Below are 14834 nucleotides of genomic sequence, written 5' to 3'. Positions count from 1 at the left end.
AAAGACAGACCCAAAATGGTGAAAAATCTCTGCCATACTCTAATATTGCTCTGCCCTTTCTGTGTCTGCAAGATGCTACCTTCAAAAATAAATGTAATCACTTCATTTAGAGGCAGGATAGCAAGTTGTGCTCCTCAGACTTTAATGTGTATGCAACTCCCCTGGTCATCTTATAAAATCTACTCCCTTATTCAGTGGACCTGGAATGCTTTTCTATCAACTCCCAGGTGATGCCAACGCTGCGGGTCCACGGACTACTGAGCAGTAAGGGTGAGGGATGTTTAGCAGTACCCCGACCTCCACCAACGAAGGTGCCAGGAGCACTCCCCCAACTCTGACACCAAAATGACTTCAGACGAAGCCAAATGTCCCATGGCAGTGGGGGGGTAGGGGGGGGACAGCCAGCTGGGGCTGAGAAACTTTGCTCTAGATCTATTGCCTTAACTGCCAGATATTTGAGGCCTTCTCCGAGCTCCTGGAATTCCTAAATAATCTTCCATGACCCTTTATTTGCTCTTATTTCCAGTTTCAAAAATCTTCAAATGGAGAAATGCACGTTACAGAAATATAGTAACAACTTTAAATGCTTACAGAATATTTTCAATCATTGCAAAAGTCTTCTTACAAGGAAGACATGCAAAACACGCTAACTTTATGTTGATAAGACACTTAGCTGTATCTCCATAGTTACTCACCCATATGCTCGATCATGAAAGTGGCTGGGTAAAGTTGTTTTATCACAACTGACCAGTCTTTGAAAACCAGCTCACCCAACTCGTGGAGGTCTTTATAAAATCGGACAGGGAGTCCTTTGTTAATAATTTTGGCCTTAAGCTTGCCAACCCTTAATTTTTCTTCATCATTCAGAGAGTCTGAGAGCAGCCTCTCCTTTTCCTCATCTAAAGTCTTCAGCAGCGTGGGTCCAGTCCTAAAGTAAAAATACTGAAATTGAGACTTATTCAGAAATGCCGCTTGGATGATCTCAAACTCCGTCAAACTGTAGTTGGGATTCTCCAGGACCCACGGATAACCATTTTTTGCAGCAACATAGAGATTCTGCTCGATTGGGGATAAACTTGACAAGTCAGTTCCTTTGGAGAACAGTAAAGGCACATGGTCAGGGAGAAAGTCCCCATACGTCTGACCCAGCATGCAGATGAGAAAGGGAAAGCAGCTGTTCACATAGTCGAGACAGAGCTTCAGGCATTGGGCGTGGAGACAAGAATGCTGTCTAAACAGGTTGGAGGGTAAGGGCGGCGGGACCATCAAGGCTGCACACCTCAGGTCTACAGCTTTGAAATACGTGCCCCGGGAAATGCAGAGCTCATTAAGCTGAGGAAAGATGTAGTTTGCCAAAAAGTCTCTCTCTTCTTGAAAATCATTCAGAGTTGAGCAGATGTAAGGCTGAATGGGTTTCTGGAACTTTAAGACAAATTGGGCATACTTATCTACATTTGCCTTCTGGCTTATTCCACTTTGCTCAGGGAATGACATCATGCTTAAAATACAACCATTTTCATCCCGGCATAACTGCCAATCTCCACGGCTTCTAAGACTTCTTCCTAATTATGTTAGTTACAAACACTTTGAAAACTTTCCCCAAAATGGTTTCTTTCTTATTGACATGTGAAGGTGAGAGGTGCCAACCAACGGGCAAATCAGATTTGAAAATCTAGTGGAAGACTGAAAAAGAAAAAAAAAATTCATTTTAGGATTAAAGGAAGTTCACATTCCCCTTCTCCCCCATAGCTTTTGCTGACAAGCTGAGAACCACAAGGTGAGCAAGCACTGGACCCGAGGCTCTCCCCCTCTCCCCAGACTACATTCCACCTTCCCAGTATTCCTTCCACCCACTGCTACTTCTGCCCCCTATAAATTTGTAAATCATGCAAGGGGACCTCCTGGGTGTGTGAAAAGGAAGACAAACCCAGAGAAGGATCCTTATGTATCTACGAGCTGAATTAGCCAAGACCCATGACCAAGGTCAGAAGCAAGAATGAATAGGTATGAAGTCGAGATTGGGATAAGAAGAAGATACCAAAGTGTAACAAGGCCCGAGATCAGTAATGCTCCAGGCATCTAAGAGACACGAGGAAGTTGGGATCTAAGACCTTCACGGAGTTCTGCAACCATTTTTTTTTTAATCTTAAATTGAACAGACTCATACAAATTCCATCCACCTACATGAGCTAGGAATTCAATTCCACTGAGCTAAAGATAAAAAACACACCCTCCAACACTGATGTAGATACGCTTGCACCTTGCTCAGAAGAAAAATAAATAAATAAATGAAAACGACCCTTTTTAGGAGATTTTTCTTAATGCAACTCATTTCCATACCAAGCACTACTTTTTGGGTTATGTTTTTGCCTCCACCTAAGAAGAAACATCATTTTATCATGTATATGGCAATTTTTCATCACAATCCCTTGACAAGAATAATGCAGTACCTTTTCAAAAAGTTTAACCCCTTTACTTTGAATTGTCACAGTAGTTCAATAATAGCTAATATTGCCACCCTACTTTACAGTCAAAGAAACAAAAGTTCAAACAGGATAAGCAACATGTCCAAAGTCACTTGGCTAGTGAACGGAGAGCCAGGATCTAAACACAGGTTAGCCTGACTCCCGAACAAATACTTTACAGTATCTCTATATTACAGAGATAATGAAATCCCTTAAATCAATGGGTGGAAATGCCTATCCAATAAATAATATTGTAATAAAGAGGTGGCAACTTGAAAAAATTCAGTTCAAGCTGTACTCTCACACTACTGCACCCAAAAAAAAAAAAAAATGACAGAATAGGTGTCATGAGTGCTTTATTAACAGACTTCTCTTCTGCCATGTAGGAGGCTGGAATTAAATTATCAGTCCTTGCAAATATCCACCCTCTCCTAGTCCCATGCAATCAGAAATCATTTCTATTTTAGTTTCTACCATATTCTCAATACCTAGTATAATGACTGGCTAAGCGTAGGTGATAGGTAAATATTTGTTGAATGAAAATTTCAACATAATTTTTCAATGAAAAGAAAATATAATTAAATATTTATCAAACCTGGAGAGGATTTCTAAAACTTACAAGCTGTAGAAGAAGTCACAATGGATGGACAGACACAGTTACATTTTGAAAGGACTTAAAAGGCAATCAACAGACTGTAAAAAATATTTGCCACAAATAAGTTTATCTTTATTTAAAAAAAAAATACTGGCATCCTAGTAGACATATAAGCAAAAGATACAAACAGATAAAAAAAAAAACAATACAAGAATACATATAAAAGCACATGAAACCTTTCAAGAATTCAAAAAAAAATTTTAAAGCTATGATATACATTTTTAAGTATGTAACTTTGGTGAAATTTTATGTCATATATAGCTATGGAACTGTAAACTGGTAATTTTGGAAAGCTATTGCAAGGTATATTGGAAAATAAATGATAATATATTTCAAAATATATTAAAATGTTTACAATTTTTGATTCAGTGATTCTACTTTCTGGGAATCTCTCCAAGGAACTAATCAAAATAGCGAGAGACTATAGCCATTAAAATGTCATTATATTGTTTATGATGGAAAAAAATGATAAAAGCAAGTAAACTAAGTGGTCTTTGCTTTTTGTTAAGGGAATAACTAATAGGACAAAAGTACAACCACAGGTGGCAGCTTGTATATCTGTTAAAAAGACAGTTATGGGAAGAAAAAAAAAAGATGGTTACAGACTTCTGCTTGTAGCCATGATAGAATGATAGGGGCTAGACTTACCTATTCTCTTCAGAAAATTAGAACACTGGACAAAATATATTAAACAGACCTCAGGCAGTATGGGGGTATGAATCCTGTGAACTAGAGAAGTTTATCAGGAAAAGACAACTTTGGAACAAAGGGCGTTACTAGACTAGGAGTGACATTACATAATGATAAAGCAGCCAGTCCACCAAGAAGACATAACAATCCTAAGAGTGTATGCACCTAATAACACAGCTCCAAAATACATAAAGCAAAAACTGGCAGAGGGGCACCTGCATGGCTCAGTGGTTTAAGGCCTCTGCCTTTGGCTCAGGTCATGATCCCAGGGATCTGGGATGGAGCCCCACACTGGGCTCTCTGCTCAGCAGGGAGCCTGCTTCCTCCTCTCTCTCTCTCTGCCTGCCTTTCTGTTACTTGTAATCTCTGTCATATAAATAAATAAAATCTTCTTTAAAAAATGGCAGAAATGAAAGGAGAAACAGACAGACCTTTAACATAGTTAGAGATTTCAACACTCCCATTCATATATTATGTATTTTGTGCTACAACAGCAGAATTGAGAAGTTGAGCCTGTGTGCAGGTATTGAGTACAAAGCCTGAAATATTTTCTATCTGGCCCTTTAAATGATGTTCACTGACCTCCATTCTGGGCCACAAACCAAAACTCAGCGAATCTGAAAGAACTGAAACCATATAAAGTGTGCTCTCTAACCACAATGGTTAAATTAATTAGAAACTAATAGAAAGATCCTGAAAAATTCACAAACTCTGGGAATTAAATATTACATTTCCAAATTTCTAAATTTGTGGGTCGAAAAGGAAGTAAAAAAAGAAAAATCAGTTATAGAAAGCAGATTTCTGCTTGTCGGGTGGAGGGTAGGAAAGGAAATAACTTGACAGGGTCGTGAGAGAACTCTTTAGGGCAATGGAAATTTTTTTAAAAGATTTTATTTATTTACAAGAAAGAGAAAGAGAGCACGAGCAGAGGGAAGATGCAGAGGGAAAAGCAGACTCCTTGCTGAGTGGGAGTCTGATGTAGGGCTCGATGTGGGGCTCAATCCCAGGACCCTGAAATCATGACCTGAGCTGAAAGCAGACATTTAATTTACTGAGCCACTCAGGCACCCCGGGAATTTTAATTGTAGTGGTGGTTAGGTATAGGCAGTCATTAAAATTTATCAACTGAACATATTTAAAATGGGTGTATTTAAATTTTATGTAAATTATACTGAGATAAAGTTATTTCTTAAAAAGTCTGAGGACGAGCAAGAGGAAAATATTTATAAGGGTTAGTTAAAAAGAAAAAAAAACTATAGGTCATAATATATGCCTTAAAATAAATAATAATAATAAAATAATAATAATAAATAATAAAATAATAAATGCCTTAAAAAGCAACAAAACACAGCTAAGTATGGGAAACAGCACAGTAAAGTGGTGAAAGTCCAAGCTCAGAAGCCCAATTCCCTGGATTCAAGTTCTTCTAGTAAGTTTCTTAATCTCACCATGCTTCAGTTTCCTCATCTGCAAAATAGGGATAATGCTATCTATATCATAGAATAGTTGAGAAGATCGGGGCACCTGGGTGGCTCTGTGGGTTAAGCCTCTGCCTTCAGCCTGGGTCATGATCTCACGGTCCTGGGATTGAGCCCTGCATCAGGCTCTCTGCTCAGCCGGGAGCCTGCTTCTGCCTCTCTCTCTCTCTGCTTGCTTCTCTGCCTGCTTGGGATCTCTCTCTCTCTCTGTGTCAAATAAATAAATAAAATCTTTAAAATTAAAAAAAAATAGTTCAGAAGATCAAACAAGTTATTAGAGGCAAGATATTAAGAATAGCACCGATAACAAATATTCAATGAATGTTAACTATAATCATTAGAAAAAATGCACATGAGAAAAAACCAGGAAAGAATAATGGTATGGTAGCTGTGTCAGAATGGCTAATTATAGCAGATTATGGCATGTCTATTTCCTGGCTGGCTCACCTGGCTGGCTCCGTTGGCGGGGTGTGCAAATCTTGGTCTCAGGGTTGTAGGTTCAAGCCCCATTCTGGATGTAGAATTTGCTTAAAAATAAAATCTTAGAGGTGCCTGGGTGGTTTGATCCATTAAACATCTGTCTTTGGGGGCGCCTGGATGGCTCAGTGCGTTAAAGCCTCTGCCTTCAGCGCAGGTCATGATCCCAGAGGCCTGGGATCAAGCCCCACATCGGGCTCTCTGCTCAGCAGGGAGCCTGCTTCCCCCTCTCTCTGCCTGCCTCTCTGCCTGCTTGTGATCTCTGTCAAATAAATAAAAAAAAAAACTTAAAAAAAAATCTGTCTTTGGCTCAGGTCTTGATCTCAGGGTGCTGGGATTGAGCCCCACGTCAGGCTCCTTGCTCAGTGGGGAGTCTGCTGTCACCCCCTCTGCCCCTCCTTCTCCCTCCCCAACTTCATGCTCACAAGCGTGCTCTCTCTCTCAAACATATAAATAAAAATATTTTTTAAAAAAATCTTTAAAAAAGATAAAATAAAATAAAAAATAATATCTATGCCTTGCTCCACAATTGCTAGTTTTTGCTGGAAAAAAAGATAAAATAAAATAAAAAATAATATCTACGCCTTGCTGCACAATTGCCAGTTTTTGCCAGAAAAGGGGATTAAGACAGGGGAGGGGGGGAGCAAGAGGAACCTAAATGGAAGGAGTTATTTTTGAGTGGAAGGAAAATATAGAAAAGATGTGACTTTTAATTGTTAAAACAATTTAGTACAAAAAAGAATTTTAATCAGAAGCTTCATTATTACCATAAGTGCAAAATCCTTATCATATGCCACAAATAGATGGTAGCCATAAAAATAAATGCCTTAAAAAGCAAACAGTGTGAAAAAAAATTCTAGTTAGATATACTTCTCTTTTTACTGAATAGATTAACATGTACTTACTAGAGAGACATTTAAGACAAACTTGTACCAAACTAACTTTCTCTTGCTTAATCAAAAAGACTGAAGCAGAATTGAAAGCCCCAACATGTACACCAGGAAATCAAAGTTATTTAATATCTGTCCCTGGCCCATCTGATAGCAGTAAGGGCCATCAATCGGAATGGGTATACTCCTGGAGATTGAACTTGGGTGTTGGAGTCCCATAAACCCTGCCTCAAACGGACTGTGACACCTGTAGATCTGGAAAGGATGACCACATCCATGACGGGATTAAATGAGACTTAGCATAATAAGCACCTAATTGTGCTAAAATTTGTTTTAACACTGCTAAAATGGACTTCTCATAAAGAAATATCCTGCCCAGTGGGGTGCCTGGGTGGCTCAGTGGGTTGGGCCTCTGCCTTCGGCTCGGGTTGTGATCTCAGGGTCCTGGGATCGAGCCCCGCATCAGGCTCTCTGCTCAGCAGGGAGCTTGCTCCCCCCTCCCTTTTCTCTGTCTGCCTCTCTGCCTGCTTGTGATCTCTCTCTGTGTCAAATAAATGAATAAAATCTTTAAGAAGAAGAAGAAAAAAGAAATATCCTGCCCAACAGATTTTTAAAACAAGTTATCACTGTTTAATTTATTTATAATCTACACGGTCCATACTAAGCCCTCAATGTTTGCTATTCCTATTGTTGTCAACTGTAATATGACCTTTACTGCAAATGTTTGCCTTCATATTTTGTGATATAGCAGGCGCAACAGCATTACTCCATATATCACTGAACTTTATAACTAAAAGCTATGAAAGTACCTATTAATGGGTCCAAAGTTCCTCTGACCTTTTACAGAAATTTCTCTCAATATTTTAAGGCTTAAAAATTTCTATATTCAAATGCCACACCCCCTGCTCCCCACTCACAATGACCACAGGTTCCAACTTTGGTAAGTTTACCCTTGACAGCCCCAGATTTTTTTTTAAGCTTCTAATGCTTAAAATGTCAATGGTAGAAATGTAAATTGGTACAACTATCCCAGAGGGCAATTTTTACTGTCAAAATCCTTCCAAAACAAGTCGTATTTTCTACCAAGCTTTCCAATTTTAAAAAATCATCTTGTATGTAAGGATTTATCAATAAGGATTTTCACTGTAGCAATATTTATGACGGTTTAAAAATTGGTTATAAACTAAAGAACTAACAATAATAAATTGGACAATCACAGTGTAGTCATAATGTGAAACAGTGTATATCCATTAAAAGATAACTTGTAAAAATGTTTATATGGAGGAACCTCACATGGTGGCTTAGTTGTTCAGTGTCTGCCTTTGGCTCAGAGCCCAGGGTCCTGGGATCAAGCCCTATGTCAGGCTCCCTACTCAGCAGAAAGCCTGCTTTTCCCTTTCCCACTCCCCCTGCTTGTGCCTCCCACACACACACGCTGTGTATCTTTCTATCAGATAAATAGAATCTTTTTAAAAATGCTTATATGGGCGGGGCGCCTGGGTGGCTCAGTGGGTTAAGGCCTCTGCCTTTGACTTAGGTCATGATCCCAGGATCCTGGGATCGAGCCCCACATCGGGCTCTCTGCTTGGCAGGGAGCCTGCTTCACTTCCTCTCTCTCTCTGCCTACTTGTGATCTCTGTCTGTCAAATAAATAAAAAATCTTAAAAAAAAAAAGTTATTAAAAAATGCTTATATGGGCAAAAGTTTACCATATATTGACAAGTGAAAAGGTTTCAAAACAGTATTATTATGTGATTCTAATTTTAATGTAAAAATACATGTTAAATTTTAATGAGGACAATAAGATGTCTATAGTGATTTATCTCATTAAGGCATTTCTTATTTTAATTTTCTTCCTTGACCTTTTTTTTTTTTTAAGATTTATTTTATTTTATTTATTTGAGAGAGAGAGAGAGTGAAAGAGCATGAAAGGGGAAAGATCAGAGGGAGAAGCAGACTCCCTGCCCAGCAGGGAGCACAATGCGGGACTCAATCCCAGGACTCCAGGATCAAGACCTGAGCCGAAGGCAGGTCTTGATCTGAGCCACCCAGGCACCTCATCTCCCTTCACCTTTTATTTAATTTTCAATTTTTTTTAATAATACACATTCATGACTTTTAAAATCATAAATTTTTTTTTTAAAAAAAGCATATAAAAATCTTTTAAAAGGAGTCAAGAGGTATGTGGTGGCTAGAACAATGTAAGAAATGTTTAAAATATGAGTTCTACCTTGACCCACCAATACTTAATTCAGTTACATCATTTAATTTCTCAGGACCTCAAATTTCCTAAGCTGCTTTTTTAAAAAAGGGGTGGGGAGAGAGGCTTCATATGGGAGATAAATTGGTATAGTTTTTTCAGATTAATTGGTAAATACCCATAGAATTTTGAACGCACATACCCTTTGATCTAACTATTCCAAAACTAAATATTTATCTTCCAGAGAAAAATAAAAAACCTGTGCATATTAAAGCATTCTCCACAGCATTGCCTGTAATAGCAACCAGAAACAATACGAATGCCTATCAAATAGGAGAGATGAAAAAGAATGAGACATCAAAGATGTATTAAATGGAATAAGCTAATGTGTATTCCATGTATCTTTGGAAAAAAATCAAAATTTTCATCTTTAATTTTACCACACACACGTACTTTGCACACATACAAACAAATCTCTGGAAGGAACCTCTGTCAGTTCTGACCTCTAGAGAATAGGAACAATGAGGTGGGAAGAACCTAGAACTTTTACCTTTGTCCTATAATTCCCTGTACCAACTGGGCACTTTTTTAACCCACTGAGCCACCCAGGCGCCCCTCCCACTGGGCACTTTTTTAAACCATGAAAATATATTCGGTTTGTCATTTTAAACTTAAAGGGAAAGTTGCAGAACTACATGATTTCCAAGATTCCTTCCAGTTCTAAAATTCTATTTCGTCCCTAATGTAAATTATCATCAGCGTGGCTAATTGGATCATGCAAAATATGCACCTGTATATACAACTTAAAATGTAACAAATCTTATTTGAAGTTCAATTCCTTTTACACTCTCCTAGCATCCAAAGTTGATAGAAGACAATTGGATAGACATTTTTTTAAAGATTTTATTTATTTATTTGACAGACAAGAGATCACAAGTAGGCAGAGAGGCAGGCAGAAAGAAAGAGAGGAGGAAGCAGGCTCCCAGCAGGGCAGAGAGTCCAACATGGAGCTCGATCCCAGGACCCTGAGATCATGACCTGAGCCAAAGGCAGAGGCTTAACCCACTATCCAGGTGCCCCTTGGATAGACTTTTTTAATCGACCTAATTTTCTAAGGCAGACTCTAGGGAGATATTTGTTTTTAATTAGTAGAAAATAAAATACAAACTATAAGACTACAGGTGAATTTAATTTAAAACAGGTATAGGAGCACCTGTGTGGCTCAATCGGTCAAGTGACTGCCTTCTGCTCAGGTTATAACCCCAGGGTCCCTGGATCAAGCCCCCAGAAGGGCTCCCTGCTCAGTTTAGAGCCTGCATCTCCCTTTTCCTCTGCTGTTCCCCCTGCTTGTGCGCTCTCACATGTGCTCTATCAAATAAATAAATAAATAGGGGCGTCTGGGTGGCTCAGTGGGTTAAAGCCTCTGCCTTCGGCTCCGGTCATGATCCGGGGGTCCTGGGATCGAGCCCCGAATTGGGCTCTCTGCTTGGCAGGGAGCCTGCTTCCCTTCCTCTCTGTCTGCCTCTCTCCCTACTTATGATCTCTGTCAAATAAGTAAATAAAATCTTTAATAAATAAATAAAATCTTTTAAAAAAAGGGCTTAAATTTTCTAATTGTATAAGAAAGTTATAGCACCCAGACATTTTATTAGCCAATGCAGGTGACCATTTTATAAATCCAAGGTCAATTCTCAAGCAAGCTAATTTAGGGTAAGCTGGGGCAGGGTATAGGGAAAAGATCACAAAATATTTCACAGCAAAAACTAGTCAAAAATAAGATAAAACTACAGTTTCATTAAATATTTAGAAACACATTTATTGTTCTATAGCCAAAATAATACAAGTTCAGGTTTGGAAACATTAAACATTACATAAATTGCTTGATGAAAAACTACCCGAAAGTTAATAAAAGAAAATAATTATGATTGTTTAGTGTCTCCTCTAAAATTGTTTTTTTTTTTTTTGGAAACCTTCAAATAGGACCACGGAGTTCGGTATCTCCCATGGATAGACACATCTACTTGTATAATTTACTATGATGGACAATGTGAGGCAGACAACCCTTAGGCCAGAACAAGAAGAAAAGCCAGATAAGATACTTGAGAATTTCTTTAAAGGCATCAGGATTTGAGGAGACAAGATTCCAGAAAGAAAGGAAGCGTTGCTAAGTGAGCCCTACATTCTCTGCTGGTTTTTTCCCTCAAAATACTTGCTGGTTCTTATGCCACACGGAACCTATATTCTTGGAAGAAAGCACAATGCTGAAAAGCAGCAGTCTCATGGTGCCAGTGCTAGAAAGACAAAAACTGGAATTCAGGGCCCAGCAGAGAGGAGGCCTGGTAAACACCCTCTGCCTTTTGTTGCATTTTCTGGCTTCAATCCGCAAAGGTTTCCTGCATCCCTAGTGTGTGATCACAGGTGCTCTCATTCTCTTCTAAACTGGATTTTTTTTTTTTTAAATAAGCTCCACCAAAGAAAAAAAAAATTTTTTTTAAAAGAGGGGGGCACCTGGGTGGCTCAGTGGGTTAAAGCCTCTGCCTTCGGCTCAGGTCATGATCCCAGGGTCCTGGGATGGAGCCCTGCGTTGGGCTCTCTGCTCAGCGGGGAGCCTGCTTCCCTTCCTCTCTCTCTGCCTGCCTCTGCCTACTTGTGATCTCTGTCTGTCAAATAAATAAATAAAATCTTAAAAAAAAAAAATTTAAAGCAAGCTCCATGCCCAGAGTGGAGCTCAATGTGGGGCTTAAACTCACTACCCTGAGATCAAGACTTGAGCTGAAATCAAGAGTTGGTCGCTTAAACAACTGAGCCACCTAGGCACCCCTCCATGAAGTCTTTGAAATTTCCAGTTCTGTGTGCTTTTTGCAAGATTAGAGCAAGTCTATTGGTTTTTATATATTTATTGTTTACCAGATTTTCATACTCATTATAATGTTTTCTCCCTAACTGGAGTCTCTTGGGTTTCCAGGGTATACAGTTACTTCACCAGCGAGAAGGAATTTCAAAATAAATGACTTTGACTTTCCTAAAATTAATGACAATTACCCCATTTTCTTGTCTTAGACACTCCAAAACAGTGTGAGACAATACTGACAAAATCAGGCATGTCTGGCTGGTTCCTGATTCCTACTGAAGCAGGGGGTTTTGGTGTTTTGCTGTTTAGAATGACAGTTGCTATCAGTTCCTTTGATCAAGGTACAATTTACATGTAACAAAATCCACTTTTCTTTAAGCGTAGAGCTTTTACTGCCATGTGTTTTTACCACTACCAAAATCAAGATCAAAAGCACTTCCATCACTCTGAAAAGTCCCCTCATATTCTGCAGTCATTCCTCCCAGCCTTGCTTCACTTTAAATAAGATCCATGCACTTACGCAACTCCCCTGTTACTATCTGTTCAAGCTCTGCCCAGAGACCGCATCTATATCCCTCACCCTTATACAGCCAGCACCTTGCATAACCCCTGGCATGTACCAGATCAACACTTGTTGAATGAATGAATGAACCAATCAGCTAACAAATTCACCTTGGTGCTCACCCCCATTCCTTAAGCTCCCTAATTCCAACTGTTTTCCTGCCTTAATCTCCCTGGTCTGCACTCTGCCTCCTCACTGCTGGACTACATCTGTATACCAGGTTAGCAACACCTTTGCCCATAATGGCACCCCTTTGTCTATATGATTTTCTCTTCCAAGAAGAGATTTACCAACAACACTAAAGGTAATTGTTTCCCATAGTGTCCTTGGATATACAGTGTCAAAGGGAAAAACTAAAATTAGGAAGCAAGGGAATCAGAGCCAAAGGTAGGGAGCTTAGTAACAGCATGGAGTGTAAGTTCCAGAGGAACTGGACCAAAATGGGATGTGAGAATCAATAATAGGTAAAAAGTCAGAAGAGGTGGACACTCCAGGTGACAAGATGCAAGACTGGGATCTGAATAAGCTGTCCTTTCTTTGCACAGGGTGCAAAGTCAGGTATCCTGCCACATTCTGCCAGTCTATGTCTTACATCCTGCCTGCCTCAGAAATTCCCACCATCATCCGGTGAAACATCAACTCACAAGCATTGGTTCTATTTTGGAGGACATGTCTCATTCTCAGTTCCCTCCAGGTGCAACACCAACTAGCACCACTGACCCGTTAAGACAGAATTTGCAATTTCAGAACTGGTTGCTTAGCTGTTCAGAGCTAGAGAAAGAGCTGAAAAAGTTGAGTTGTGAAATGCAGAAAAGTGAAAGAACTCATCTTTTCTGAAAGCAAAAAAAAAAAAAAAAAAAAAAAAAAAGGGAGTTAAAATATTTAAGAATCCAATTAATTGAGATTTCTGAATGTAATTCTCACCCTTTAAAAAAAAAAAGATAAAGCACAAAAGCATTTTTAAAAAAGCTTTGTAAGGTACCTTTGCTTACTAGTAACAAATGTTGGTAATTTGAGCAGATGTAAATAAGTCACCACCACAATGTGTAAACACCAACCACAAGATTAAGATTGGCAAACCTAAATAGGGGAAGTTGCAAAAAGATTATGATAGCCTGTCATTGAAAAGCTTGTTTTCAGGAATTCGAAGGAATATCTACAAACAAATTCAAAGTTCCATTTTCCTGGGGGAAGCAACAAGGAAGGGGGTGTTTTTTGTTGGAAACAGGGTCGGAGTTGGGGTTGGGGGAGAGGTATGTAAAGACTAGGTTAAATAGATAAAAAAAAATTTCCAAAGGCGGAAAGACACCTGGTCCTTTGTGTCTTTCTAAACGCTGAGTAGGTATTTCTATGAAGTTACAAAGCTGCACACTCTCTCATTTGCAGCCCCACAGGTTTTGCTTTCAAATATCTGCAGGTGTATCCTCCTGCACCCGGTAAACGAGGGTTTTGTTTTTTTGTTTTTTCCTTTTTTTGTGCTAAATAGAACTTTACTAACATGCTCTCCACCTGACAATTGGTTCTAAGGCCGCCAGTCACCGCCTCTGAACTTTAGGGAGTTGAGGGCATCAAAGTTGCTCTCAGTTTCCCTCAAGGGAGGAGAAAAAAAAAAAAAAAAAGCAGCCCCATTACCCTCTCCTGCAAACCAGACCAGAAAGGCCGCAGGTTCCGGCCACTTTAATCGGAGAAGCTGCGAGGGCTCCGGCGGCCCCCACGTGACGCAAGAGCAGCCAGATTCGTGTTTACCAGCCGGAGGCGGAGTGCAGACTCGGAGAGGCCGACCCCCGAACTCAGGGCGGCCGCGGCCAAGGTGTCGGAGCTTTCCAGACCTGCTTCTACAGACTGTGTACCCTGGAGAGTCCTGGAATAAATACAAACCTCTACTACAGTCAGAACAAGACGTAAGTTCTAAAACACGCAGCACATAATCACGGCAAAGACACGGTGGGAAATGCCGCAGGGATAAACTACGCAGCTGGCCCACAGGCCAAAGACTACGATTCCCAACATGCAATGCAGCGAACCCCCACCCCACCCCGGTATGTTGCATGCCGGGAACTGTAGTTCCTCACCGCCTCCTTTTAAAAAGTACTCCGGGGATTTTCAACCTCTCACGTGTTTCTCTTCTCCGGGATGCACGGCCAAAGAGAAAGTTGGCTGCGAAAAGGCGCGCGGGTATCATTCCCAACGTGACCCCACGCCTAGATGGAGAAAGCGAAGAACCGTTGCCATAACTACCGTTTCCCCTGGTCACGGAATAAACGTGCTCAAGGTTCCGGAAGTGGTTCCTCTGCGACCTCTCCAAAACGAGGGATGTGTTCTGTGCTGACGTTCATTGGGCCGTTTCCTTGAGAGGCCAAAGCTACCCAGGCAAAGGGGCGGTCCCGGGTGAGAGGGCCCGCGGAGTCATTTGATTGGAGAAGAGAGACTACGGATGACCAATCGGAGGGAGCCACGCTTCGGGCATGGGGCACCGCACCTGGACAGCTCTGATTGGTACACTGCTGTCCCCCCCACGAGTCCCCATTGGGTAGAGGGGGTGCGTGGTGCGGCACCATTGGTGGGT

General features: G+C 40.3%; 1 protein-coding gene across 3 annotated transcripts in view; it reads right to left on the bottom strand.

Moving 5' to 3' along the window:
* LOC101672852 (putative tetratricopeptide repeat protein 41) overlaps positions 1 to 14648 on the bottom strand; it is an 84688-nt gene extending 70040 nt beyond the window's left edge. For 2 of the 3 annotated variants that reach the window (XM_045084768.1, XM_045084770.1), the window contains exons 1-2: positions 14341 to 14648; positions 696 to 1683 (exon numbers count right to left, since the gene is read on the bottom strand). In XM_045084768.1, coding sequence (XP_044940703.1) covers positions 696 to 1497 — 802 coding nt within the window. In that variant the 5' untranslated portion in view covers positions 1498 to 1683; positions 14341 to 14648. Of the gene's footprint in view, positions 1 to 695; positions 1684 to 14146; positions 14317 to 14340 lie in introns of those variants that run through there. The other variant, XM_045084769.1, reaches the window with a different exon arrangement.
* Positions 14649 to 14834: the final 186 nt, after the last annotated feature.

Source organism: Mustela putorius, unplaced genomic scaffold (assembly GCF_011764305.1).
Source record: "Mustela putorius furo isolate JIRA1106 unplaced genomic scaffold, ASM1176430v1.1 tig00000788_pilon_pilon_pilon, whole genome shotgun sequence".
In the NCBI taxonomy this organism is placed as follows: Eukaryota; Metazoa; Chordata; class Mammalia; order Carnivora; family Mustelidae; genus Mustela; species Mustela putorius.
Note: the sequence above shows the minus strand (reverse complement) of the source record. Positions and strands in the feature narration are given on the sequence as shown.